The following is a 26,319-nucleotide window of genomic DNA, read 5'->3' on the forward strand; positions in this document are numbered from 1 at the left end:
TTTGAATTTTGAAGGTCGGAATTGGATTTTACATGCCTTTGGCGTCAGGCGTGTGCCCTGTTTTTCTTGTACAGCTTGAATTAATGTCATTATTTCTACTTGTATTATTATTATAAATTGCATACCTTAACAAGAAACTAGGGAATATGAGAAGCGTTTGCATGTATATGAAAAAAGAATCTGGACATGCCAAAGCACTGGACATGTAAATCTCACTCACGAGGAGGCTTGGAATTCAGAGAAGGCTGTACTTAAAACATTGAAGGAACAGTTTGCACCATGTTATGACAAACCCGTTCTTGAACTTGTTCATCACAGTAAGATTATTTATTCAATGTATAAAGTATTTAGTGAATGTATCTGTAATAGGATTGTAATAAATTCCAGCTCAACAATTTGTTAAAGCAGTATTGATATACATGTTTCAAGCAAGTGGCTTATAATTATTTACTATGCATAATTTATAATGATCATAGACTCATAGTGACTTGAAGTTGGGTCAGATGATTGCTTCCTGTGTGTCTAAATAATAAGGAATCTTTCCTGATTATACCAATATCTACAAGTTACTTTCAGGCCCTGGAGATTATACATACTAGTCATACTATTCTAATACCAATGTTCCTCCTGATTAGAGTATGAAAATCTTACTGTTGTGAAAACAGTCTTATATTCAGTATTTTGGATTGACTTCAAACCACTTGCCTAAAACCACTGTAATTTCTAGTCGCGCTAGCATCTTTGTAAAGTAATCTCCAGCTACTTTACAGAAAATTGGTGGTTTTACTTGGGTGCATGTTTGTGTCTGTATTTTATAAACCCAGTATACCAGTTAAAAATTTACTATCAATTTCAATTATATATTTTGGAATTTTCATTTGTGAATTATTGTCGTAGAATTTGCAGAGAAAAAAGGAGATTTCATTTGGGAATATCACCAAATATTGGCAAAAAAACCACAAAAAGCATGACATAAAAACCAGATACAAATACATTATATTATATCTTAATGATTTTCTTAGGTGTAAAGTCATTGGATATATTAGTAGACGAAGCATGGCTAATGTTACAGCAAGTACTTGTTGTTGGAGAGAGAGTACTTCTTAAGGTCAAGGCTGGTGGAAAATCGTAAGTGTTAGATAAGCATAACAAATTTTAAAAAAAAACTTGACAATTTAATTTCATCCGCTTTCATTTATTTATAAGGCAAATGCCAAAAGTTTACATTCATTTTGTTTAGACTTAACAATATAAATTGTGAATGCATATATTTTACTGAAAGAACTTTATATATAAAAAAAATATTCATGACCAAAGGTCTTGCTTAAAGAATATATGTTACAATTGATGCACTGTTAAGTACAAGATCTTTTGCCACTTCAGGATGAAAGCAGTGATTGTGAAGGTTGACCCTGCAGGATTTGAGGTTTGTGTTACTATTTAACTAAATATAATATGGTTTGTAGTATTTATAATAGTTGATAGCATTTTACCACTGTCATCTATGAACAGACACAAGCAAACTGATTTTGCCAAATTTTCAATTTTGGACATTCTTTTAAGTTTTCACTTTTATGTTTTGGGTGAATTTTCATAATTTACAGACGTTTAAATAATTAATCAACATTATCAATTTTTACGAAATGTGTATCAATTATTAAATGACAGAAAATATCAATGAAACATCAATATTGTCTATTGATGACAACTCTATTGTTAAACTAGGCTGTAGTGGGCAGTGGTTTTAGTACTTGTTTGCTAGTTTTACAAATCAGAACAAATAAGGAATCATTTCTTACGTCTATAATATATATTGTCGCCACATTATCTAACAGGTGTGGCTATAAATTGTTCTTTATAAAAATCTATTCATTACTCTTTTTAACTTCAATATTAAATTATAAATGAAATTTATGTATAATGAAATTTTTATTCATATATTTAAAGGGAAATCCAACTAGTAATTGTAACTCGCCATCAAGTGACAAAGAAAACAAGGACAGTAACCCTTCATCGTCACCCAAAAAATGGGTACCACCTAAGGTAACTTTAAATTTTGTTTTTTTAATTGCCCAAAGAGCGATAAATGCCACTTCACAGCACTGTCTGTACGGCACTATAAATTTGTAAGAAGTCAAAGAAGCCAGTGTGAATTTGAGAGTTGCAAGCAGCAAAGTATAATGAGTGATTTTTAAGTGATTATATTGTATCGCCTGCTACAGCGACTTACAGAGGTCACTTCTTACCATTTCTGTTTGTCCATCAAAAAGGGTATTCGGACTATCTTTCAAAAACTACAGGTGCAATTTCATCCAGTTTCATCAGGAATGATCAGTGCCATTTCAAGTTCATTGATTTTTGTCAGACTTATTGCCCTTTAATTCTGGATTACTTCTCTTATACCACTAATGAAATTTGAAATGATCAGTACCTCGAGTACTTATGCATATATCATGTTTTTTTGGAGTTTTTTCAGTTAAATGATTTTTGGCTGAGCTAAATTATTTTAACTTCTTATTTCTTAAGGTATCTCAAGATTCATAACTCTAGCCTGAATATTTTCAGAAATATTCTGCCGTTGAACTTTGATTTTTTTCTAGAAATTGTTATTTTTACTCTTTTATTTCTTAAATAATTTACTTCAAACTTTAAATTTAAGTTTTATATAATCTCCCATATCATAATAATGTGACAAGGTTCATAACTCTAGAGTCAATATTTGTTGAAATATATAAGCACATTTGCATAGTTGTGCCCCCTTTTCTGTTGCTTTTATTTTACTATCTAGCTCGGAGAAAAGTGAAGTGCACTGTCCATGGACTGATATTGTTAAAATCTTTTTGAACATCAGATGTGCCTCTTGAAATATTTCTTTAATCACAATGAATATTTTTGTTGAATGTTTTATTTGATTTTTCTATTTTCCAGTTGCTACCATATATGTACAGCATTAGGTTCGAGAATGAAGATAGTGTTATCCATTCTGTTCCAGCAAATGATTTAAGGTATGGGAGACCATTATTGCTTTCTTCTAGATTTCTTTTTTAATCGCTATAATTTAAATGATTATCTGTTATGAAATTTTACTGACTACAATGCTTTTTAGTAATGCAACTTTTTACTTGAGAGGCAGATTTTTACGATGAGTTTCTGTTAGTTTTTTAATTTCACAAATGTCGGCCTTTAATAAATCGATATCCTTGTTGTGTGTAAGCAAGATATAAGTCCCGATTTTCCCCCTATATGTTCTTTATTAAAACCTATATATGAGTTGATATTTTATGTGTACATATTTTTATGTGTTGAAGTTTTGAAATCGTCTGTAAAGAATAATTCAAGAATATTTTGATCTTGAGATATACTTTTTACACCTTTTCTTGCTGCAATTATGATTGCTGATCAACTTTTATGGCAGATGTAAATTACACTGTCACGGCTGTGTGTTCTAATTCTCAGGTTAATTCTCAGACATTTTAATCATGCACATGTATTTCACTAAGGTGTAATATTTTAATCTTATATAATGAAGGCAACTTGGGGAATTTAAGAGTATCCTTCTTTCTCCTTACTTTGTTTTAAGTTTATACATATTTTAGTTTGATTCTAAGCTGCAAGAGTAGTTCCTCACACAAACAATGGCTTGTCGTAGGGGCAGTAAACATTACATTTTAACAAAGAACATGATTGAACATTATGCGTTCTTGGTATGAAAAAATTATATTTTGTAAGTACAAGCATCTTTGTTTAATGCATACCTCGGATATTTCAGTCGTGGTGACAAACCACCGTCAAAGGAACTGTTGCGGTTATTTATACGTACATACACTGTCAGATCGGGTTATTCTCCTAACAGTCCATGGATTGTTGATGAAGCCCAAGTAAAGAAATTGGATCTACAGAACAAATATGCTAGTTTTCTCTTATCCCCAATTAAGGTAAGCAAACTTGTTTGAAATATTAAACAGTTTGATTTTTGGATCGTAAGGATTTGCCTGTTGATAAAATGCAGAGATATGGATCTATCCAGTTGTATATTTTTGGACAAAGAACTTCGAAATGTTCATGTTGGCTTTAAGTAACATAAGTTTGGATTATCTTAAGTTGAAATATTTCTTTCTTGTAAATAAGATTATAAAAGATCGAGGTAGTTTGCTCAAAAAAGAATTTGAAAAAAATAAACATGCATGTGTTTTGGGACTTTAAGCTTGCTTTTCAGAAGAATAGGGAGAGCTTTTGTTCGCACCCTGACATCACAGTCACAATTTGGCTAAGTTTCTGTGTGCAAGTACTGAAAGAAATTGGATTAAACTTCACACACTTATCTGAGAGTATATTACTGGTCAAGGCCCATTACTCTAACATGGATTTTGACAGAATTATGGCCAGCTGATTTAGGGCCTTTTTTAACTTAAAAAATTCTACATTTTCCAGACTTATGTTTTACTATCAAGCACTGAGTAAAGTCAAGCGCGCTGTCCTACTGACAGCTCTAGTTATAAAAAAATTCCTTCTCCTAAATAAATCTTATGTTGATATTTTCATGCAGTGGAAACCTGATGAAATTGCCAAGAAAATTAGGGAGGAGACAAAAGGTATCAAGTCTACTGGCAAAGGTTCGTCAAGAATAAAGTCAAAGATGGATGCCAAAGAGGAAAAACGTAAAGAAAAGGCAAAAAGATCGATCTCAAAAATTGAAAAGAAAAGTGAAAAACTGAAACAACAGAAGGAAAAACAATCGAAGAAAAATGAAGTGGCAGAATTAGATTCTTCGGATGATTCCTCTGATTTGGAATCGGAAAATGAGGAAGGGAATGAAAATAAAAGTGTAGTGACCGAGATTATTTCAGATTCAGACTCAGATACACCACTGTCAAAAGTAAAATCTCAGTTGACTCCTCAGAAAAAATCTAGTAATACTAGTAGCCCAGTGAAATCTGGGAAAAAATCGCAGTCTCTCGCAGACTTGCAGAAAAATTAAAAAAGTAGTAAATCGAAAAAGCCAATGTCCTTTAGCTGACTTACAGAAGCAGTTGGAGAAGAAGAAAATCAAGAAAGACAAGAAGAAGTCTAAAAAGGGGCAGGTATGGAGTTAATTTGTACAGTTAAGATAAAACATTTGTCGTAATTTTGACTTGGGAAAATTTAGCATTTTACACCACTTTGTGTTCCAAAAGGTTTTGTTAAATATTCCCCAATTTTCTGTTGGTTATGGAACTAATTTTTTCTAATTTTAAAGGCATGGGCAGTACATAAATATTAAACTGAAATAAATCTGTATCAAATGATGCTATTTTGCAGAAGTTTGTTTTAAGATCTTACTGTGTTATTTGCTTATTCAGATTTTTTATCACCAGTGTTGGTAAAACAATCAAGGAAGTAATATATGAACAAGTTTTTCCTTTTCCTTGATAGAGTAATTTTGGACAAGACATGCATTTTTCAAATGAATGAAAATTATCTTAACTAAAGTGTTAATTTTAATAAGCCATTGAGGTGTAAAATAAAATTAATTTTAAAATAAACCCAAAATTTTTGTTGTTGGAAGGTAATAATTGTAAATTTGCGCTTGATTTCTAAAAATTCTTGAGGGTACTGGACCGACCATGAAAAAATTATCTGCGTCTTCCTTCTGTGGCATTTTCCAGCTGTTTTATTAGGAAAAATTGTTCAGCTTTTTGGGAAATGTGAAAAGTTGAAAACTCTTAAACATGACTTTTTAACATGTGAATGATCATAGAACTTGTCACTTCTTATAAGAAACAAGTCCCCCCCCCCCCCTGAATTTCGGCAAAAACTTGAGGCAATATTTGATTGGGACAGGGCCTTAGATTGGCCTCTTGTGATAGAGTGATAATGCCTTCATATCCTTTTTTGGTTTGATCAGTATGTTTCGTTGAATGAAACTATAACAAAAAGATAACCTGCTAACTATTTTAATAAAACTTTTTTTAGGACCCCAAACAATTGACATTAATAGACACTTTGAAGAAGAAAGGGATGAAAACTCCTGAGAAGAAGAGTAAAAGTCCATTGAAGACTCAGACATCATTGGATATGAAGAAGAAGCTATTGAGTCCTTCCAAGACACCTATCTGTATTGAAAAGTATGTTATTCTTTAAATACAAGATTTATAAAACATGTGGCAAAATATTGTCTCATTGCGCTAGGTTTAAGAACCAGTATTTTAGAGGTACAGTTTCTCATATAAGACTGTTAAAGTTGCACACCTCCAGATGAGCCAAAATATTTAAATAAAGATCAAACTTGAGAAAAATGTACTAAACTTTAAGAAAAGGAAACAGATGCAAGATTCAGTTAATAATTTATGTGTGATTAATAACTTAATTTTGCAGTATTTATAATCATATTTCTACTGTGTCTGTAGTAAGGACTATGTTTGCATATTTTGACGTCTTTCGGGTACTTTACATGGATTGTAAGTGCCATTTGCAATGTGTATTACTTTCTTGGTTCACTTAACAATACTTTACTTTTAAATACATTTTGATAAATTTAATGAAATCTGAAGGTATGCTGCTTTAATTCGTTTATATAATTATGTCAAACTCAAACTGACCTTGGCTCATTTATGAGGATAATACTTTTTGTTAACATTTTTTTCCACCAAATTTTAGCTGTTAATTATTTGTGTGTAGCCTAAAGTATATTTATAAACAACAATGTAGTTTAAGATATCAGTTATAAATTTGATTAGTCATTTTACAAATTCTACAATGTGAAAGTAAATTAACTTTAAAATTGATTATACAGGTTGCAGGCAGCAATTAAAAAGAAAGATAATCCACTTATTGGTATGTACGCGTTACAATCGGCAAAATGTCTGAGTAAAACTCAGAGGGACAATTTGAAAGGACTTTGTAAAGAACATGTCATGAAAAAATACAACTTTTTACAGGAGAAGCGAAAAATGTAAGTTTTTCTATTTTTGCGCTAAAATGTTTTGTGCTGTTTGTTTCAGTTTTTCTATTTTTGCGCTAAAATGTTTTGTGCTGTTTGTTACAGTTTTTAGTAAATGTGAAATGAATATATCTATGAGATAGAGCATTATGCCGATAGAAGTATAAATGGTACAAGTGTGAATATGAAAGTCATAATGAATGAACAATTTGTGATAACCTGACTCCAATTTTATATACTACTTGTCATGAAACATCATTAAACCCTTGCTTCTTGTGGCTAAGGGGTTGCCTTTAATGATTGAGGCATCAAAATTGAAAGCGCCGTTTATCCCTGAGTGATTGTAAGAGCTGACTCAATGGGTTAAAATTATTGGAGTCTTTGCATCTCTTAGCTTCATCAGGTGAGGTGGTTTTGACCCGTGGTGTTGCTTTAAGTTTGTAATACCAGAGGTAAGCCAAAAACATCTTTCCTGAGTCGGCATCATATTACCTAAATAGTGTTGGTACCCTGTATAACCAAACTAAAACCAAACTAAATTTAGTCTAAATATTTGTTGTTTTCAATCTATTGATGGATTACTATTATAATAGACATTCTTTCGCAATATTATTATATAGTTAATACAGCAGATTTTGACAACATAAACTTTAAGAATTACTGCTTGAATATTTTAGAGCTAAAATGACTGAGGAGGAAAAGAAGACATATTTGGAAAATAAAGCCCGAGAGCGTGCAAAAGAGGCCAGGAAAAAATATAAAAACACTATGAGGGTGAGTGTTACTGTTAGGGACCATACACTGCTTTTGTCATTGAATGTCACAAATGTGATGGCATTTAAGGTTTCATGATCACTATCTGTGGATGTTTTAGAATTCTTAATTAGAATCAATTTACATGTTTAGGTTGAATGTAGAGTTATAGAGTCGGTGATAGGGGTTTGGAAGGCAGCCTGTCTTTATTTGCTATGTCAATGAACAGGCCTTATAAGGGACCCTGTAACATTTTCAATTTTGCTGTGTTGGCCAACTTTTAATGTTTTTAATATTTGATATTGATTTGTTTTTTGGCTATGGTGACATTAGATTTGTAATCCATAGGTTTGATCCTCAAATTAGGCAAAATTTCTCTGTGACAATCTCGGACATTGAGTTTAAAGGTCATTTATCTTTCAAGGCCGATCCAAAAATGTGGAATTAAATACTTAGTAGTCAGTCAGTTAAGGAAAGAGTTAAAATTACTGGTTTAGTCAGTCAGTTAAGGAAAGAGTTAAAATTACTGGTTAATTATCCAGGAAAGCTTGTGAGGTTGACTGAATTCAGAGATATGATCAAAACAAATGTGTTGAAATGGACAAAAAATATTCAATTTTATATTTTCTTTCCTGTACTTTTTGTTGCTATATTTGGTCGCATTTACAGTATATTTTGGAAATGACTGAAAAAATGAACGAAAAGAATTTAACCTGTAACCTGCTATATTCGTAAGATGGATTTGCCTGCTTTGAACTTAGAACAATCAATTCAAAGTTTAAATTTAATAAATATTTCAGAAATTTGAGGATACCATATTAGATTTACAGCCATTACCAGCACCAACACTAGTTGTAACCCCAGATGGTCTTCCTAATGAACTGTTTGGAGATATTGCCATGGTGACAGACTTTATATCATGCTATGCTGGTCTCTTGATGCCGGATGATGAGTACCCAATCTACACAGGTATGTTTTCAGTAGCTGCTCTTTGACAGCACAGAATATATTGAATTTTAGCTGGACTTTTAGAAGAATATGGAGAGCTGTTGTACTCACCTGTGTGTAAGTTTGGTTATTTTCATCTTTGAAAAGGACACTGGACCACTGGCCCCTGACTATGGGTTTGAATCCATGTTATGTAGAATTTTATTCAAGGAGCTATCGGAGGAAATATACCTCTGATTTAGACATTTCATGAATGTAATTGTTTCAGCGTTTAAAAGCCTTGAAGAAACATTATTATTTTTAATTTTTTTTTTCTTTCTTCCAGATTGTTTCATGAAAGCATTAGCAAGTGGTAAAGATGGTTTCACATACCTATGTCGGACTCTCACAGTGTTGTTACAGACCTTGTTACAGGACCAGATTGCTGAGGTACATATCATATCATATATAACATAAGTTGAAGGGCCATGTAGGTGGATAAATCTGCAGCAACATGTAATAGGCTACCTGCCTACGTTTGGTTAATATTAATTTACATTCTCATTCAGTGTTACTTAATTTGCAGCAGCTGCCAAGAAAATATTAATTTTTTCAAAAAAAAAAAAAAAAAAAAATGAACTGTTTTGACTTATTTCTTAACAGCAGTGAGAGATGATATGATTGCACATATAAATAAAACTTGATGTAGTTTTTCAACTTCTTCAAATTTCTCAAAATGACAAATATATTTCTTACTTTAAGCTTGGGACCTTTCCTCAAAATGCTTGAATGCCCGTATAACATTACAAACCTAGGTGTTGAAATATAAAAAAAAAAAAAATATAAATTAAGAAAATCCTTGCCTCAACCAACCTCAAGACTATATACTGTTAAATTGGTAAATAAATTCTTAGATTTTGAAATTGAAATCCCTTAAAACTTGACAATCCCTTTACAAAAACTTCAGTTGTTACAAGGTTAATTTCAGTATCGGCTAAATCCTTATAATTTTCTTTGTAGGATTATGAAGAATTGAAAGTACCGTTGTCAGATATCCCAGTTACACCAGGCTCGTGCTCGGAACTGGTGAGATTGTGTTTAAGGAGGCATGACATGTCAGACAGCAAGAGTGATACTAGTGAAAATCTTGATGATGTTGAAGAATGTGAAGTTGTAAGTCATTGAACATTTTTTAATGCTTGAAGAAGAATCAGAATATTGGCCTCTGCTAAATTTACAACATTTTGAAATTAAATCTAGAAATGTCCAAATATTTGTAAACATTTTCACCTATACTTGCTCAAAGTTTGTTGGCTTCTTTTGTTTTTATGAAATCTGGATTTATATATTTTTTAGCGTGTCTATTGAAAGAAATAGTGACTGTTTTAACAGATTTGTTTACGTTACTTTTCGCACTCCTTTTTGAAATGTAAAAATTGCATAAAAAGCACGCTATCCCAACTTCCAGTATTCAGCTGTTTATTGTTTTTTGCCTTTACATTGCAGCCTGATGAGTTGTTACAACTGTTGGAAACACAAGAGTTCTATGAACTGGAACCAATTCAAAAACTGGCTATATTTAAAGGACTGTGTGAGAGGGTGATGGGAACGTACTCTGTGCAGTATTACATGGAGGAAACACAACAAAAGTCCACTGAACTTTGGTACGTATTCTTGACAGTCTTACTGTTACTTAGATTGCAGGAATTCTGTAATTTTAAAAATCAAATTACCCATTGATGGTTATGTATACAAATGTATAATTTCATCATTTTACAGGGTTCGACACTAATGGGGTCCCGGGATTCCGAGGATCCCAAAAAGTCGGGAGGAATCCCTGTGATTCCTAGCTGGGGATTCTGTTGGGATCCCTGAAAAATTGCTGTGTAAATTTTTGAAATTTTCTGAATTAATGTCATTGAATCACAAATATTCAAGAAAAGTGGTTCAAGAAAGAAAAGAAAAACCCCGCCGGTAAAATCTACACTCTTGAATTATGTACGCTAGTTTTTCTTTGTGCAGTGACTGCTATCAACTCATTTGCGATATAAAATGACAAAAATGTTTTGATTGAAGAAACATTCTTGTATACAGTAATTTTATATCATGCATTGACTTCATAAAATAGAGTTGTGAAAATTCAAAAAAGAAATGTAATTATCGTATAATTATTACACAAGCGATGTGTACTTCAAATTTGTGTTGATCGGCAATGCCGGCGGTAGCTACTGTACAGTTATCCAGTGTTTGTTGTTTGTTTTTTTATTGCCAAAAATTCGGCACTTGTGACCATTGTAAATTTTCGTCAAAATTGTGAAAAAAAGATAACTGGTGTATTTTTTCTCCCTACAGTAGACTACAGCAAAAGTATAATTAATAAACAAAATAAAAAGAATCCAGACTTTTAAGTTTAAAATCCTTTTTGAAACTCACAGCCTTCAATGCTAAATTAAAAAACATTGTCTAACTAAAGTCTAAGTTCAATCAAGGTCACGCATTATTTACCGACAAGAAATACAAAAATCCTTACGCGTTACGTGAAACATACAGCAAATGACGAAATATACAGCAAATGACGTATATTTCATCTGACAGTGCTTTTAGCCAATCAGTGTTGTGAGCTACATGACTGCTTGTATGGGGTGAGTGCCTTTGATGTGACAGGTGTCAAAACTTACAAAAAAATCAATACACAGGGAGGAAAGGGATCGGACATTTCAGTGTAAAAATTGAGAACAATAAATTTGGATATTGCCCATCCTGTCAGGGACTTGGAGCAACTTATCATTTTTAAAAATGAAATCATTTAAAGGTACCGTACTTGTAATGCAAACAAAACTGTTTCTTGATATTTTTATTAGCTTAAGTAAAAGATTATCAAAATATTTAATTTACAACAATCTATGGGATTTTTCCTTTTAAACACAAAAATGTAAAATGAAATCAAATATTTTTTTAAAGTGATTATTATTAAGAATTTCCTTAAAAATGACATGAAAGTAAATAATTATAGACACTTATCCATACCAGACCTTTCTGGAATATGGAGCCTGATCATTACCTGTAACTTTTTAAAGATCTACATATGATAAGTGGGCTCTATTTCAGTGAACCCTAGGCTATCTGGGAAAATGTTTCCCCAGTTCCTATTTAACTTCAAAAATTCAAACCACCTTGTCAAGTCACTTGCATTATACCTTCATTTAGATACAGAAACTGGTTCACAATTATCAACTCCAGGGAGAAAACAGGTTTTAGCAACCTATTTTCAAATCGAACTCTTGTTCAGTGAGCTTAATGTTATTCTGTTTCCATGTTCATGTAAAAATATATTATGTTTTAATTTATCTTAGCAGTCCAAATATATACTTTGAAACGCTTTTAAAACTTTAAATAGCATTATTTCCAAAGAGCTCATAAACTACATTTTCTGCATCTGAAACAAGACAATATATCCTGTATGTAGTCTCAAAAATGAAAAGAATTTGAAATCGAATTGCTGCAATCCCTTGTTATTCTTCGCCTCCATATTTTACTATTTTGATCTGAGGAATCCCTGACATTTAGGAGGAATCCCTGAATTAAATCTCAGGGATTCCTATGGGATCCCTGGTAAAAACAGTTAGTGTCGAACCCTGTTTTAACATTTACAGTAATAGTTAATACTCCCTCGGTTGAATACAATTTTGTATGCATTATGTATAAGACGGGTATAAGTAGAATAGGGGATCATCTTAATATATTTCAGTTAATCATTGCTTGGTATTGAATTTCCCAAAACTGAAAATATTACAGTTCCAAAAATGAAAGCAAGGCTTAAGTGCATTTAAGAAATTTTACAATGATCACAGCTACAGATTAGCTTTTAAGTTAATTAGGTATTTACCCCTGGACTTGACAAGCAATTGGGTAACACAGAAACAAAACTGGATATCATCGAAAAATTTATTGATTTGCATAGATTTGCATCGGTCAAAATATTGTCAAGTATCTCAGAAACAATATACACAAAGACTGTACTAAAAGTTCATTTAACAAATTTTTTACAACATCCTTAGGCTCTGGTTATGTAAGATATCCAAATATTTTGTTAGACTGCATTGAAATAATTGATTTTTTTCGGCCCCGTTTCGCCATTTTGTTGAAGCAAAAAGTAAATAAACCTCAGTCTGGGCCGCGATTTAGTTATCTCTCATAAGTATGAAAAGCTTTTCTGCGAAAAAAATGACTTAAATATAACCAGTCTACTCAATTGTTCCCTGTTAACAAATGGAAAACGAAAGAACAGAAGGGAAACAGGCTGTTTTCAAATTTGTTTAGCAGCTTTTGCTAGGTGAATTACAATGTGAGATATTAGTAATACGCTAGAGTATCAAAACAAATTGGGTACTGATATTTTGATTTGCGTTTTTATTACCGAAGGTTTTAGTTTATTTGGGTAAATAGGTCAAAATTATTTGGTAATTACGCAGATACGCTGCTTACCTGTAGCTCTGCAATGATGGGAGGCAGATAATCGATTTGATATATGGTTAATTTTAATGATTTATGTTATTTCTTAATTCTGTAACAGGGGCGTCCGTGGCCGAGTGGTTAAGGTCGTTGACTTCAAACCACTTGCCCCTCACCACTGTGGGTTCGATTCCCGAAAGGGACTTTGGATTCTTTCATGTGAGGAAGCTATCCAGCTAGCTTACGGAACGTTGGTGGTTCTACTCAGGTGCCCGTTCGTGCCTGAAATAATGCACAGAAGGGCACCTGAGGTCTTCCTCCACCTGTAAAGCTGGAACGTCACGATATGACCTATACTGTGACGTAAAACACAAAACAAACAAAAATTCTGTAACATTTTTAAAAGGGCAAAACCTACCCATTTTCAACTGGGTGAAAAAAAAAAAGCAAAAAAGTTTTGATCATATTAAAATGCAACCTGATAACGAAGGAAAAAATATTTTTTTAGGAAAGAAAAGTTTGCAAAGATTAAGGCCAAGAAAGAAGAAGAGAAACAGAAAAAGGGAAGTGAGAAAGATGGTGCTGATGATAAAAAGAAAGAAAATGAGACCACAGACAATAAAAAGAAAGAAAAACATGAAAAAGATGCCCGTAAGTTTATGATTTTCAAAAGTTTTGTAAACTGATGTGATTTTTAAATATCTAAGTTTTAACTTGTTGTGATACATTTGAAACATTTTTTTTAAGGCACAAGCTTTCATTAACATTTGTAGGAATGTTTATAGTGCTGTTATCTCAGATGAGTCATCTGGGGTCAAAAACTAGGTCAAAGGTCGAGTGTTACACTAGGCACAAGATCTCTATGACATTTTTTAAGAGTTCATTGTGCAAGAACAATGACTACCTTGCTTTCTTGAGAGTTATTCCCCTTTATTTGATTAATTTGAAAAAACTGTCCGAAGCATAACTCTTAAAGTAGTTGAGGGATATTCTACAAACTTAATACTGTGACGTAGCACTTTGGGAGGAAGTGCAGTGTGCAAGAACAATAACTCTATCTAGCCTAATTTTAGAGTTATTCCCTTTTATCAGATTTACTTGAAAAACTTTGGCCAGAGCATAACTCCAGAAGTACTGGAGTGATTATCTTTAAACTTAATACATATAAATTAAACAAAATAAATAGATCACATATATATATATATATATATTACTAGTTATGCTAACCTTCTATTCATTGCTGTATTCTTTTTCCACTTGCTTTAAAATTGTACTTAACATTTTAAGTTTTGCCTGACACCAAGTAAAATGTATGAAAGTATAACCTCCATGTGTATCATAGCTTTTGTAAAATCATTGTCCATTATCAATATCTAGAGTTTACTTAGCCATAGATTTCTGTAAGTTATTGTTGTAATACTATTTTTATACAATGTATGTAAATGTGCCACAATATTGGCGCATCAAGTCCTGTGGACAAATTTCTTCTGAGTGTATATAAATCAACATGAAGGAAAAAGAGAAAGAAACATAAACAATAAAAAAACTATACTGACGGAAATTATCCTAAAATAAATCAGAGCTCCAGATAGCGTGCGTATCAGCGTAAAATACGCAAAGAAAATCTAAAATACGCATCACTTTCAAAATTTGTGCGTCAAAATTCCGCATACAAAATGAAAATAGGCTTGTATGTCAAAATTTAAGCGTGAAACAATAGAAGTGTAAACATTTTATATTTATAAAGTGGATGTTTTGAGCATAAAAAAATCAATATATTTCTACTTTATTGCTTTGAAAACTAAAAATTCTGTTGTCAACAATGCATGTATAAAACAAAAGTAGCAGGAAGTACAAAAGGGAGGTAACTCCCGTAGATCAACCTGTGAAATTATTGATAAAATTTGTGCTAGATAATCATTGTAGGAGTTAACATAGTATTAAGTTTGTTTAGGCATCTATTGACATGTTTATGCCTCAATATAAACAAAAATATATTTTAATTTCTTTCACTTTTGTTGTTGGAACAAAAAAAAACACGTTTTTCACCTGATGTTTTGTACTCAATATTTTCGTACCCAGTCTACAGTTACGGACAATTTTCTTTCAGACCAATACTTTTTTTTAAGGAAAGATATAAAATTCTTGTTTATTTTTCTTTTTACATAATTTCCACTATATAATTGTTCAAACTGGGGTACATGATAAGGTACATGTCATCAGAAATAAAGAAAGAAAATATTGACTCCTAGAATATAAAATAATTTCAGGGCTTCCACTAGTGGAAATTGGGAGTCGTTTACTCCTTCATTTTGGCTTGTGACTTCCAAAATCTAATACTTTTCCTACTTTACCTATAAAATGTGAGATTTTAAAGTCTTTGACTTCCAAAGTTTGAAAATGGAAGCCCAGATAATTTTGCTGTGTATCCTAAACTTGAGTTCCAGTATTCTCTGGAAGTCCGTCTTTACAGAGCATGTTTTGTATTGTTTCACATTGAATCAGTATTTCATTTGTTTTTCTAAAAAAAAAGAAAATAAACAAACAAACAAAAACAATAAGTTTAATTTGTTTAAAAAAATGCAAAATGGTTTTTTGACAAGTTTTACCCCTTAAGTTTTTCAGAATTTGCATTTTACCCCTCGCTCTAGATTTCGAGGGGTAAAAACTCCTCGGCCAAAAAAATTATCTGGAGCTCTGAATTAAATTTTTATGCATGCTGATGCTGAATTTTTTTTTTTCCTTTTCAGCAATCAACAATATGTTACTCACCCAGTTTTATGGTAAAACAGATGAAAATGCCCAAAATAATAAATCTCCTAGTTCAAACAGTGAAACTGTTACGGAAGATGATGATGGGGATTTAATTACCACAATAAAAAGACGGCGTTTGACAACTGCTCAAGCTCAGGAAGAAAGACGGAAGAAAGAATTGGAAGACAAAATAAGGTGAGTTTTTGTAAGTGATGTCTATGGTGCTCAAATTGTAACTAAAGAATAGCTTGACAATTATTGTCAGCAAAGATCAATTCAGGGCTTTTTACCCAGTAATTTGAAAGAGGTCTATGCATTTCATTTTGAGAATTCTAGTGTAATATTTTGTCAAATTAGGAAAAAATTGAGACATTCACATTACTACAGTTCCATATATATACTGCAAAGACGGCCGTTTATCTTTAAAGCCTTTTATGTTTAGAGGGTATTTTTTTTCCAGAAATTTATAATATGGTGTGTAGGCCCATATGTTGGATGTAGAATATCATTAACTAATCACAACATATTTTGTATTTGACTTAGTTTTATGCTATGTTTAGCATACAAGTTCTGTGTTCACAATCACTGTAGAGTTTCATACATGTTTTAAGTGCAGCAGTGACCAATATCAGTAGCTCTTGTCATAGAGTATGACTAAATTTTCCCTATTTGTTTAGCAAGCGTAAAATTCCTGGTTCTGGTCTTGCAAGTTTCCTCCACAGTCAGTGAAGGTGTTACTTTGAATCTTGTTATATGAAAACTAGAACTACGATTGCAGGTCTCAAATTAAAACGATTTTAAGTGGGATTTTATTGACACAATTTTTGTTTGTATTTGATATAGGAGACAACAGGAGGAGGAAGAAAGACAGAAGGAGCTATTTGAGAAAAATTTTAATGTAAGAAATTTTTTTCATCTTAGATATGTGATATTTAACAGTAGTCTAAGGTTGTGCATGGTCTAGTGGTTAACCTCTCATACTCAAGATGTAAGGTTTGCTGGCCACTTGTGTTTTAAACCTGGTCTAGAACAGGTTGTTGTTTCATTGATCAAGAAACTTTAAACTTAGTGCTGATTACTGGTTTGTTCCAGGAACAGTTTGGAGAGTGTGTCAATATTATAAGCTTATAACTTTCTACACATTTAAACTAAGATGAATTCTGTATAAACTAAACAGTCTTTAAGTTTAAGTAAGTAAAATATGAATTACAGATTGTTAGTTGAATGTATGTGCTATGGAGCATACAAGATAGGTGGCCTACTAGCTAATTTGTCTGCCTCTCAATCCAGGAATTGTGTGTTTGAGCCTTAAACTTGGTCTTGACCGTATTGTTTTCCAGGAAGCTGGCTTGGGAGATATTTCAATAGACTTCAGGCTGTCATTATAATATATCTAGAATTAATAGTGGTGTAGATTTTGGTCTGACTGTATCACTTGATTTTATAAGATGATACAGACAAGTAATTGTAACCAGTTTTATGGAATGCATGTTCCGCAGTTCTATGATAAATTTATTTTGTTTTACAGGAAGGCATAGCCTTGGCTAAATTAACACTGCGACAAACTCCAGTTGGCACAGATAGGAATCATTCTAGATACTGGATCTTCTGTCAAACCACCCCAGGTGTCTATGTTGAAAAAGGTAAGGTATTGACTAAGATTTGGGCTGATTTGAATAAATTGTTTGATCGATTTTGAATTCAATCTTGAAAGCCCTTGTTATTCTTAGGTTAGGGTAAGACCTGTGGGCATCTAAAAAGATGGTTTCTGGTCAAAAACTTTAGTTCAGATTGACTTATCAAAACTTTGTGTATAGCAAGTGTATGTGTAGATTACTTTTAGGCCATCCAGTGTCAAGGTCGCTAACTTAAAATAAAAAATCGGTTTCCGGTCAGTAACTTCAGTTTAGAATGAATTATTTCAATGAAACTATTCATTTATGTAAGACCCAGCTTGAAATTGCTCTTGGGGCCCCTAGGTTCAAGATCACAATTACTTAAAATAGAAAATTAGTTTCCATGTTAAATAATTTAGAAATGACCTTGACCTAAAAATGATCTTAACCATCAAGGTATAATGATTGAATTTTGCTTCACTTTGCCATTTATTTATGAAAAATATTCAAACTTGGACAAAACAACAAGCTTGACTAGACCAAACTATTAAAAGCGTGGCAGGATCTGTTGTTTATCATTAACATTGCATATTGTTACATTGTTAAGAACTTTGCTTGTATTTGTATTCCAACTACAAGAAAACTTTCTACAATGGTGATAATTGAAATCCTGGTTTCATGGCATTGTCATTTTTCTTGTGTTGTTGTTTCTTATTTATATAACATATATTTACAATTAAAAAAGGATGGGCTGGTGATGAGATGGAATACACAGTGAGGAAAGACAATGATGATGATGTAGATATGTCAAGCTCTTCAGACGATGAATCTGTGATGGAGGAAGATGCCGAGGGTACATCGGGTCCAAAGAAGAAAACCAGGCACATAAAGATGGCAAAATGTGTTGATACTACGTAAGTCCTTACTTTAATAATGCTTTAAAACCTTGCTTAACCCTATACAGGTGTCTGTTGCCGATTGTTCAAGGATGTTGACTTCAAACCAATGGCCCCTCAGTGCTATGGTATGGTCTCTTCATAAGGTTTGAATCTCCACAGGAAATTTTTATTCTTTCATGTGAGAAAGCTATTCAGCTAGCTTACAGAATGTTGGCGGTTCTACTTGGGTGTCTTTTTATGCCTGAAATAATGCATGGAAGGGCACCTGAGGTGTTCCTCAGCCAGTAAAGCTCAAATGTCGCCATATGACCTAAATTGTGTTGGTGCAATGGGAAACCAATAAAAATATATGAAATAAACCCAAACCTGATTTGGGTAACAAATTATAATATCTTTGAATCTTGAACTGCAAACATCAGGAGTTAAAGGATTAAGGAATTTCAGTATCGAACAACCAGAATAGGGCATGTTCAGACTGCCAACCCCCCCATCCCCCCTGCAATCCCCCCCCCCCCCCCCCCCCAAAAAAAAAAACCCAACAGGAAGGCTCGCCTGGCTCTATACAGGTTCCATTGACTTTCATGTCCAATAGGGTATGAGTAAAAAGTGGTTGGTTTTTCTTCTTTTTATACTGATAAACCACTATCAATTTGCTTAAGCTGTAGTATTTTTAAATTCAGCAATGATGATACTGTATCAAGTTTTCATACATTTGATTGATGTAAAACAAAAGATGGCATAATTTTTCATTTGATTTTATAGATTTCCTCATGTTGGTCAAAATCTTTGGTTTACATACGACAAACTTTCAAAAATCGATGACTTGATTGAGACACTTCACCCAAAAGGGGCCAGGGAGAGTGTGCTGCAGAGGGAGCTGAAGAAAAGATCGGATGATGTTTACTCGGCTATTCGCAGGTATCAAAGGTCAGTATACCATTTGTGTTTGTTTATGGATTATCCCGCTAAAAATATTAATTGGACATGTCCATCTTTCAATCAGGACAAAACCATTCATAATTTTTAGGGTAAAATTTCAAAATAGATATTGATTGAAAAGGGAACAGCAACAGAGAAGACGATGATCAAACGGGATGAATGTGCCTGCTGATAATGATTTGCACTGGTTCCATGGGTAGAAGCAGTTGTGGACACTGGGGTTTTCGTGGCCAAATCACTTATACTGTGTCGGTGGGAGGTAAAACCCAATCAAACAAACAGTTGTGGACAGTAGGCTATGAGTTGAGGATTACAAAGCCTTATGAATCTGTAAATATCAGCAAATATTGGGTGATAATAAACACAAAACTGTTGGGTTTGCTATTGGCGGTCTTGGCTAGTTGAATTTTAATCAGCGTATCTACATGACAATTTTAAAAGTGGTTGTTTGTTTACTATGGAAATTATAATATGAGTTGCATTATATATTGAATGATCCTCGTAAAATAAAATAACTGCACATGTAATTCTTGTCTCCAAGACATTATTTCTATGCTTAGATCATTTTAATTTCATTTAACAAATTTACAAATTTAACATTTGTGTAAATAACTAATTTTACGGTAATGGTATTTCTTTCTTTTTTTTCAGGCAGAATAGGAACCTGAGAGACTGTGATGGTGAAAAGGAGATGTTTAAAACATTTAAAAAGGTAAAATAATATTTTTAGATTGACCGTATGAAAGATAAAGTTGAGTTATTATGATCGCTGGGTAGTAGTGGTGCAAAAATGTTAATGTAGCAAATCAAATATCAACATAAAAGTTACTAGACTTGCATATTCATACAAGAAGTTATAGTAAAAGATAATAGTCAATTGTAAAAATTGATATACTAAGTTGTAAGACAAGAGTTATTTTAGAGGTTTGATGTTTTTGCAGGAATTGTTAGAAAGTGAACTCCGACTGAGGACTGGTGGCCTAGGAGGTGTGGATGACTTTGATACATGGAGTGTAAAATTAGAAACTTCTGAAGATGTATCTACTATGGTAAGTGAATGAGTAGATTTTAAGATTCTGTTTACATCTGTTAGTGGAGTGTTTTCTATTACAATATCTTAAATTCATTGCTAGAGTCACTCAACTTTCTTGCTGTCAAATAATAACTGGAAGATCCCCAGCTGTGAACCAATCCTATAGTGCAAGCTTTTTGTTTTTATTTAATTACAATCACTGTATAGGGGCATTTGAAGTACTCTGCTACTTTTCTTCCAAAGAATTCCTAATCGAAATAGAAAATTTGACTTCTGTCATAAAAATGTTAAAATAGAGATAAAATTATATCTTATTTAGCATTAATGATAATTGTGCAGATTGCCTTAAGTATAGATCCTGACATGGCCTGCACATTCTTTGCAGATTTTGACAGAATTAATTATTATGGCCCTTTATCAACTTATAAATTCTACATTATCCAGGCTCTTATTTTACAATCTTTAAGCACTGAAAATAGTTAAGCATTCTGACCTACTGACAGCTCTTGTTTTTTACGCATTTATGTAAGGTATAGTATTAGAAATTGAGATGATTCTCTCCTGGGTGAATTTCAGGCTGATTGTTTATTAGAGTCTCAAGCTAATGTGTTAGAGAAGTTCCGTGATGGAATCATGGTAATAAAGAAAAAGAAGAAGGTGGAAAGTGATGATATTAAAGAAGAGGATGAGGAAGAAGGTTGGTAGTTATATATTGCTCCGTCAGCTCATTTGTCCACCTGTTTAGCTCAATAGGGAGAGTATTGGATCAGTAATAAAGTAATTGAAGGGGTTGTTGGCTCCATTTTTTGGGAGAACAGAAATTTCTCTGTGGCATTTGATCTCAGACATTGAGTCTTATCATCATTTGTCTCTTACTGCTGGTTCAGAAATCATTTGGCATTTGTAAGTGGGTCACTTGTGGAATTTACTGTTTAGTTATGCAGGGAAATGGGTTAGGTAGACTGACCACATAGACTGTGTTAAGATTGGTGTAAAAGCATACAACAAATAAATAACAATGTATTAGTATAACTAGCCGATAGAGGATTGGGAGTTCTGCACAGTTAATGAGTTTCATGTTTGAAAGATGCTTGGCTGGTATGTATACACACACCAGAAACATTACCATTATTAGTCAGATAACCTATATAGATTTGTTGCTAGGGATTTTGCTCGGCACCCATGTTCAAATGAATAGCCTCCGATATAATGCTTAGAGAGACGTCTAAGGTTTTCCTAAAACCGTAAAAATCATAATTGAAGTACAAGTATGACATCACAATCGAAAAATTGTGAGTTGAAAACTCAACTTGGGTAAAGGTAATACATTAGATAAAGAAAAATATCAGTAAGGTTATTGCAATGTTTATTTTGTCTGTTATAGAAGAGGTGAAAGTTGAAGCCCCTGGTATTCAGCAGTGGAGAGAAGCTGTCAAATCAAGCAAAACTATGTCTCGATTACACGTCCTGCTTGGTATACTTGAAAACTGTGTTAAATGGGAAAAATCAGCAGCAAATGCTGTAAGTATTTTAAATACATATATTTAAGGGAAAATTATGTTATTTGTATGATAGATTAACACTAGAGGACTTTGCTATATCTTGTATTATATATTGAATTGCCAGGGAATAGTAAAAACTTAATTTTCTGAATTTAAAATGCATCGGCCATAATAAGCATAATTTCAGAAATTACTAGTGTTGATTTTCCAGTTTGATATTGTTTCTCACACATTTTTTTGGGTACCAATATTAAGACTACTGACTAAGAAAATTGATGTATTTATCTAAAATATAAATTGAATACAAGTTTTTTCTCAATTAAGATAATTGTTGACAATTCCCAATTTGATCTTAGAAATTATTACAGCATCTAAAAATTATGCAGGTTTTACCAAAACTAGTTTGAATTTTTGTCGTATCTGCCTCTAAACATGAGGCAACATGATTTTAATAATAACAAACATCCTTTTTAAGTTACCTAGCAACAGAATAATTGTGTATATGTACATTATAGGCTTTTTTAGCTCACCTGTCACAAAGTGACAGGGTGAGCTTTTGTGATCGCTTTTCGTCCGGCGTCCGTCTGTCCGTCGTCCGTAAACTTTTACTTTAAATGACATCTCCTCATTAACCACTCAGCCAATTTCATCCAAACTTCACAGGAATGTTCCTATGGTGGTCACTTTGGAAAATTGTTCAAAGAATTTAATTCCATGCAGAACTCTGGTTGCCATGGCAACCAAAAGAAAAAACTTAAAATATCTTCTTCTAAAAAAACCAAAGAGCTAGAGCTTAGATTTTTGGCATGAAACATCTTCTGGTGAGTGTCTACCAAGTTTGTTCAAATAAAATCCCTGGGGCAAAATTGGCCCCGCCCCAGGGGGTCATTGATTTTCCCTATATGCATATAGTAAAAACTTAAAAAATCTTCTTTTAAAGAACCAAAAGAGCTAGAGCTAAGATATTTAGCATGAAACATCTTCTAATGGGTGTCTACCAAGTTTGTTCAAATAAAAGCCCTGGGGTCAAAATTGGCCCAGCCCCAGGGGGTCATTGATTTTCCCTATATGCATATAGTAAAAACTTAAAAATCTTCTTTTAATGAACCAAAAGAGCTAGAGCTAAGATATTTAGCATGAAACATGTTCTAATGGATGTCTACCAAGTTTGTTCAAATAAAAGCCCTTGGGTCAAAATTGGCCCCGCCCCAGGGGGGTCATTGATTTTCCCTATATACATATAGTAAAAACTTTCAAAAATCTTCTTTTAAAGAGCCCAAAGAGCTAGAGCTAAGATATTTAGCATGAAACATCTTCTAATGGGTGTCTTTCAATTTTGTTCAAATAAAAGCCCTTGGGTAAAAATTGGCCCCGCCCCAGGGGTCATTGATTTTCCCTATATGCATATAGTAAAAACTTAAAAAATCTTCTTTTAAAGAACTAAAAGAGCTAGAGCTAGGGTTTCTTAATCGGAAAAAAATCATAATTGATCATCGAAAATAATCGAACAACCCTTTTCGATCAATCATCGATTATATAATCGAAACAATAACAATAACAAAGTAAATATGTACAATGTTCATATCATGCTTTAATATTTATAAGAATTCCATTTCCATGCATGTAACCACCACTTTATCAACCGAAATAAATAAGTTTAAAGATATACTATGCTCATCCTTGAGTAAAATATTTTTATCAAATAAATTCATTAAAATCTATAAAATTATTATGTGTCACTTTTCAAAAAAGCAATGAATAAACTATATATGGGAACAAGTTAAGTTGGTCCTTTCTTTACAAAACTGCCATTTTTAATGACACTAAATATTGATATTGCATCCACCTTTAGTGTGTAGAATAATTTTATAACATATCTTCTTTGTGTGAAGTCAAAACATATTTATTTTATATTTACAAATAGACTGTGTAGCAATTTTAAATATTTTCTAATGTCAAATTTGAGCATAGTATACCTTTAAACTAGCATGCCTCACTGTCAACTATTAACTTCATGGTCACCAGTATACTTTCATATTCAATTGAATGAAAATTATTGTTTCAACCAAAACTGGCTTTAATTTAGTGTTTTTATAATACAGCAGTGATTTTTTTACCTTTGCATCCTGAGTCCAGAACTCATTGAATTTGCTATGGATGCAAAGTTTCAAATAATGTGCATCTTTTGGATGCATACTTTTTCTAAGTAGGGAGTCCTGTCTGACAGAAATTTGGTATTAAAATTAATACCAAATAGTGTTCAACTTATGTCAATCATATTCTAGGTCCAGCTAAGATATAATAATGTGCTATACTATAGGTAAGCTTAAAAATATTAAGGAAAATGAAGTTTTGATTAATATCAAACTAAATTAATGGAAATAAACATATTAAATTTATTTGACAGTTTTGAATAATTTCAGTATCAGAAGCATTGTAATTAATATAGAAATCAAATTCATTTTTTTCTCCATTCCATTGTTAATATACCTGTCATATCACTTAAGCAGTATTAAGATTTGTAACTTGGATTTGTCGGCTAAATTATGGGACTCATAGATTTATAGCCCAGCGAGTACTAAGGACCCACACTGATAAGTTTGTAAAAAAATCACTGATACAGTCAGTCACTTAAGTAACAGCAAGAAAATAAATTACCGATAATCGATTATTAAACTTTGTAATCGATCATCACTGATTGGTTCTATAAACGATCAATTTTCGATTATACTCGATCATCGTTTAATCCATAGCTAGAGCTAAGATATTTAGCATGAAACATCTTCTAATGGGTGTCTACCAAGTTTGTTCAAATAAAAGCACTGGGGTCAAAATTGGCCCCGCCCCATTGATTTTCCCTATATGCATATAGTAAAAACTTAAAAATCTTCTTTTAATGAACCAAAATAGCTAGAGCTAAGATATTTAGCATGAAACATGTTCTAATGGGTGTCTTCCAAGTTTGTTAAATAAAAGCCCTGGGGTTTAAACTGGCCCCGCTCAGGGGGCCTATGTACAGGTGAGCGACTTCAGGGCCATCATGGCCCTCTTGTTATTTATTTTTTACCCCAATTTTCAAGCATAACTAAACTAAAATTTTCTACTTTCAAATGCATTGGCTGTGGCATCGAAAGTAAAGAAAATCATCCAAATTTTTCCCCATGACTGTTTGAAATTACCATGCTAGTGTTAAAATAACTTAACCAACTATCAGGAGATGTCATAAAAACACTTGGGTGTTGGATATTGCTGAAAAATTAAAAGAAAAAAAGAGAAAACAAGAGGTTGAATATATTGTCTGATTTAACTATTAACCAGATTAAATGGAGTTGTCCAGCTTCCGTTTATGGAACTGTTCAGTACAAGTTTTGGAAATAATCGAGGTTAAAATTTGTCAGCCAACAGTATAGATCCTGATCAGGATGCATAGATCTGCAGGCTGGCCTGCGTCTATAATGGTGGCAAAAGGTGAATCACTTTTGGGTCCAGTCTGATATAGGGTTTTACACTTTAGTAAAATCTGTGATAATGGATGCTGCCTTTTGTTTTTAGAAATGTAAGATCTGTAGGAAAAAGGGAGAAGAAGAGAAGCTGTTGTTATGTGATGATTGCAACCAGGCTTTCCATATATACTGTCTACGACCAGCCTTACCATGTGTCCCAAAAGGAGACTGGAAGTGTATTGCTTGTGCAGTAAGTTATCTCCCCTCTTTGTTTTTTGTTCGAGGCATAGGTACATTTACAGCAGTTATAAATTTACAATAATTCATGATTTCAGTAGCATCGTTTATGGTCATACCCTAATTGATGACTTCTTATTATTGGATAAAAGGATAAAAAAAAAGGTACACCGGTTGACATTATGATATCAGAAAAATTTGGGTAGTCTCTATACAACTTTGTATTGAAGTAAAGTAAAAAAGTAATGAAGTAAGAAATTTAAGTATAATTGAAGCTGTACAAATGATGAACTTACAGTTTTTCTGCCATACCATTTGAAAACAGAGTAACATACCTTTTCAGTTTTTCTGCCATACCCTTTAAAAAACAGAGTTGTTATGAAGAAGATCTTACTTTAATTTGTATGATTTTTTCAGCCGTTGGCAAGGAAACGAGTTATTGACGTCCCTGGAAGATATCATGAAGACTCAGAAGACGACGCGGAGATTAAAGAAGCTAAAGCGAAAAGTATAAAACACGATGAGGCATGTTTAGAATGCGGTGGTGACGAGAGTTTAATACTTTGTGCCGAGTGTCCTTCTGCATATCATTTAGAATGTCACGATCCACCATTACGACGCCCACCCAGGTTTGGATGATTAGTGTTTATCAAAATTTAATCAGGAAGGCGAGGATTTTTTATCCCCGTCTATAGCAGGAGCTGTCTATAGACTGCTTCCCTTCTGAAAAATGCTTTGTAATCATCCAGTTTTCAATTTACATTAGCAGGGTTCGTACAGTCTTAAAAAGTGCTTAAATTTGAGTCCCTTTCTTAAAAAGTGCTTAAAAATGAAAAAAAGTGCTT

The 26,319-nt window shown here is 32.8% G+C and overlaps 1 protein-coding gene across 1 annotated transcript in view; it reads left to right on the forward strand.

Annotated features, from left to right (window-relative positions):
* Positions 1 to 26,319, forward strand: part of LOC132722185 (tyrosine-protein kinase BAZ1B-like) — a 35,734-nt gene that overhangs the window by 2,017 nt on the left and 7,398 nt on the right. The window contains 27 exon segments of the mRNA XM_060706634.1: positions 142 to 317; positions 1,023 to 1,128; positions 1,384 to 1,426; positions 1,948 to 2,043; positions 2,929 to 3,005; positions 3,770 to 3,935; positions 4,547 to 4,942; positions 4,944 to 5,081; positions 5,953 to 6,104; positions 6,773 to 6,931; positions 7,597 to 7,693; positions 8,473 to 8,641; positions 8,946 to 9,049; positions 9,620 to 9,772; positions 10,106 to 10,263; positions 13,560 to 13,702; positions 15,802 to 16,000; positions 16,649 to 16,703; positions 17,334 to 17,448; positions 18,167 to 18,335; positions 19,083 to 19,247; positions 19,911 to 19,971; positions 20,201 to 20,308; positions 20,869 to 20,989; positions 21,677 to 21,813; positions 25,347 to 25,487; positions 25,892 to 26,103. Of these exon segments, the coding sequence (XP_060562617.1) occupies positions 142 to 317; positions 1,023 to 1,128; positions 1,384 to 1,426; positions 1,948 to 2,043; positions 2,929 to 3,005; positions 3,770 to 3,935; positions 4,547 to 4,942; positions 4,944 to 5,081; positions 5,953 to 6,104; positions 6,773 to 6,931; positions 7,597 to 7,693; positions 8,473 to 8,641; positions 8,946 to 9,049; positions 9,620 to 9,772; positions 10,106 to 10,263; positions 13,560 to 13,702; positions 15,802 to 16,000; positions 16,649 to 16,703; positions 17,334 to 17,448; positions 18,167 to 18,335; positions 19,083 to 19,247; positions 19,911 to 19,971; positions 20,201 to 20,308; positions 20,869 to 20,989; positions 21,677 to 21,813; positions 25,347 to 25,487; positions 25,892 to 26,103 (3,816 nt within the window).

Source organism: Ruditapes philippinarum, unplaced genomic scaffold (genome assembly GCF_026571515.1).
Source record: "Ruditapes philippinarum isolate M1 unplaced genomic scaffold, ASM2657151v2 ctg1955_1_1_1_1, whole genome shotgun sequence".
Taxonomy (NCBI): Eukaryota; Metazoa; Mollusca; class Bivalvia; order Venerida; family Veneridae; genus Ruditapes; species Ruditapes philippinarum.